The following is a 3,574-nucleotide window of genomic DNA, read 5'->3' on the forward strand; positions in this document are numbered from 1 at the left end:
CAGGGGTATAATTATCCTATAGCTTGTTATCTTGAAATTTATGTACTAGAGATTGTTTCCAAGAGTCCCCTTAACCTCGCCTGGCAAAAGTTCATTGTTATCTCCTGTGCACTCCAGTCTTTAATCTTGAAGTTAGGTGTGCTCTGATCCTTTACAACTTCCTGTAATTTGCGTTTACTGACTATAGGTTTCATATAAGAACATATATTTGCTGCAATGTGTCTGTTCTAAGAAATGGCAATCGAAGTCACCACCAACAGGAGGAGCAGCTCCCTTTTTATTGTGTAACTTCGCTGGAACATGAGAACGTGACTTCCTATACCAAAGAACGTCAAGTCTGTTTGCTTTGATGATTTTCTTCCCTACAGGCCTGTTTGTAATTAACCTGGATCCCTTTCTAAAATAACAATTGGATTGGAGGCTCTCTCTATCAAGGAATAAGGAGGAAAGCTGCCAGAAAGAGTAGCGAGGAGACAAAAGTGAGAGGTGTCCCCAAGGAGAAGAGGATGCAGCCCAAGGAAACGGGGCATGATACCAAAAGAGAAGTGACACGCACACCCCCCAATAAAAAGAGGAGATGTGGCCCCCCGAGAAGAAGGAAGTCCTTCTCAGAGAATTTGGCTTTCCAGAACCTCTCATCCCCTTTCTTAAAACCCTTCCAGGACAACCTGTTTCCAGAGTCTCTGGGTGGTGCAAACAGCACACTCAGCTGCTAACGGAAAGGCTGGAGGTTGGAATTCACCCAGACACCTCAAAAGAAAGAGCTGGCCATCTACTTCCGGGACAAAAATCAGCCAGTGAGAACCCTAGATGATGCACAGTTGACTCTGACATGCATGGGATCACCGCGGAGCAGAATGGACTAGGTGGATGGCAACCGGTTTCCTTAATATCCAATCTGACTTCCTGGGCTAACAAAGCAGGCTCCCCTGAGACTGTCCCTTCCCGCTACTCCTCTCCCAGCCCCATGAGCACACCCACTGCCCACTGCCCACTCCCCAAACCAGGCTATTTCTGGTGTGAAGATGATGCCAATGCTTTCGCTTGCCCGCTTTCTGCTGCTCCTCAACTTCACCCCCACCTCTAAACTGACAATGTCTTAGTCTCCCTTCAAGAACCAGTCTGGGTTGAATAGACTCAGAGAGAAGCAGCTTTGCTCTTGTAAAGGAAACCATTTCAGCTTGTGCATACTGCTACATGGGTCTGTTTTAAAATACCCACAGATTACCAGTCCAACAAATACATTTATTCTTCTGAGATTTTCATCAGAAATGGCAATTTGATTTTCTTGTTGTCATCAATAAAGAAATCATGAGTTTTTAGTGTATTTCCAGTTCATGAGCTTAATCTAAAACTTCCCCACTGTCAAACTGCAGTTGCATTACTATTGGTGTCTCAAGATATGAATCCCTCAGGCTGAAGCCCAAAGCCCAATACCTGCCCACATGAGACGCTTCTCAGGTTGAACCAAGTCAGTGCACGGTGTCATTTTCTAAAGGGGCCATAACATGAAACCTTTGGAGATTAAAAATATATATATTGAGGGTCTCCAAGTTAATGGTTAACTGTGCATCACTTCTGGCTTCAGGGCATGTGACAAATTCTAGCCAGTTAAAAAGAAAGGTGGTTTCGATGTGTTATATTCCGTGGTTCAACGTTTCACTTAAGATAGCCCACTGCCATCGAGTAGGTCTAGATTCCCCTTCTGTCATTACTCTGGAATATCTTTTTGCTGTTGGGAAACTTGATTTAGATTCAAAATAATATTTGGTTCATAAAAAGTATAGAATGACATGTATTATCACATTCTTCTGTTCTCAAAACAAGAGTGCCTAGGTACACCACAGAGTTAAACTTTTCAATTAACTGAAAAGGAGCCCTGGTGTCATCACGATTACAAATTGGACTGCTAACCACTAGGTCAGCAGTTCAAAACCACCAACCGCTCCCCAGGAGACAGATGATGATTTCTACTCCTGTAAAGAGGTACAGTCTCAGAAACTCACAGAGGTGATTCTACCTCGTCTTAGGGGGTCGCTTTGAGTTGGCATGGACTTGATGGCAGTGAGTTTGGGTTTGAGGATATTAACTGAGACGTCAGCAGTTCAAATCCACCCAGGCACACCTGAGAAGAAAGATCAGGTGAGTGTTTCAAAGGGTCACAATCTTGAAGCCCGAGGGAGCACAGTCAAAAACAACTCATTGGCAACCGATTTGGTTTGGGGGCCATTTTTATTATGTGCCAGGTGGAAGAACTGAATAATGGGGAGGAAAGTGGCCAGAGGGGAAACAAGGAAGGGGGACAGAGGTCCCTGGGTGGTGCATCTAGGGTAACAAATATTCCATGGGAGCAAATTACAAAGTTACTCTTTAGGGAAAATGGGAGTGGGAAGAGTGGCAGGTCGGACTCAAACTGCTAAGCCACAGTTCGTGGCTCAGATGGCCACACTGTTTTCCACCAGACTGGGCCGCAGGTACTCATAGGGCATTTCCAGCTTTGCATTCCGGATCTCGATTTCCTTATCCAGCACAGCCAGCTCCTCCCTGAACTTCTTCAACACAGCCTTGGGCTCAGCACCTGAGAAATAGTCCTCCTTTTGCTGGCCCACAGCCACCTGTCAAGGAGAGGAAAGGTCAGCCGAAAGCCCAATACCTCGCAGTTTGGGGTGCCCACACCTCCCACAGTGCACCTCTGCCCAGAGGCCCAGGCACCTGACTCTCACCATCACGGGCTGACGTCTGCCCAGTTGCCAAGTCATGGACATCTGAAGAGAAGCCTGGTGGAAGTTGGGCAGCATCGCCATGATGGTCTCCAGCGTTGCATCCTTGGTGGTGGGTGGGGGCAGCCTCACTGTGCAGGGTGTGTTGGGAACCCAAGTGTACCAGTCCAGCTAAGGAGGGGTTAATGATCTAGAGTCAAAGTCTATCAAGCATGAAAAGACCTTTACAGAGCCTCTTCCCCCACTCCAGGCCTCAAATTCTCAGCTGCTCCCCTATGGTCCATACCTGGCCCAGGTGAACGGAAGAATGCTGGCCAGTGCAGGTGAAGATACACATGGTGATGAAGTGGCAAGCCTGCTCCCGAGTCTGTAAGGATGTGGGAAACCCTGCAAGAGGCCAGGATCGGGTGAAGTGAAAGCTGGGAGACTACGAATAGAAACAGAACTCAGAAATACAAGACAGAGGGGGAACAGGAGGAGCATGTGGAGGGGTCAAACATTCTCAGTAACTATTGTGGGGACTGACAGAAGAAAGTAGGGCAGTGGTTCTCAACTTTCCTAATGCTGAGACACCTTAATACAATTCCTCCTATTGTGGTGACCCCCAACCATAAAATTATTTTCATTGCCACTTCATAACTAATTTTTCTGCTATTATGAATTGGGCAACCCCTGTGAAAAGGTTGTTCAACCCCCAAAGGGGTCACAACCCACAGGTTGAGAACCACTGGAGTAGGTTAAGGGACATGGGGGAGGGCTCTGGGAAACAGCCACTCAAACTTCCAGTGGTGAGTTGGGGCTGGCTCTCCTGACTCAAGAGAGCAGTCTTTGTTCAATGTGCCCGAGTTCAGCAC

General features: G+C 47.0%; 1 protein-coding gene across 1 annotated transcript in view; it reads right to left on the reverse strand.

The window, feature by feature from the left end:
- Positions 1 to 2,435: 2,435 nt before the first annotated feature.
- Positions 2,436 to 3,574, reverse strand: part of LOC101649462 (polyunsaturated fatty acid lipoxygenase ALOX15) — a 46,609-nt gene continuing 45,470 nt past the window's right edge. The window contains 3 exon segments of the mRNA XM_045293321.1: positions 2,436 to 2,615; positions 2,724 to 2,891; positions 3,007 to 3,107. Coding sequence (XP_045149256.1) covers positions 2,436 to 2,615; positions 2,724 to 2,891; positions 3,007 to 3,107 — 449 coding nt within the window.

Source organism: Echinops telfairi, unplaced genomic scaffold (assembly GCF_000313985.2).
Source record: "Echinops telfairi isolate 266 unplaced genomic scaffold, ASM31398v2 ScPeMD7_2010;HRSCAF=2546, whole genome shotgun sequence".
Classification (NCBI taxonomy): Eukaryota; Metazoa; Chordata; class Mammalia; order Afrosoricida; family Tenrecidae; genus Echinops; species Echinops telfairi.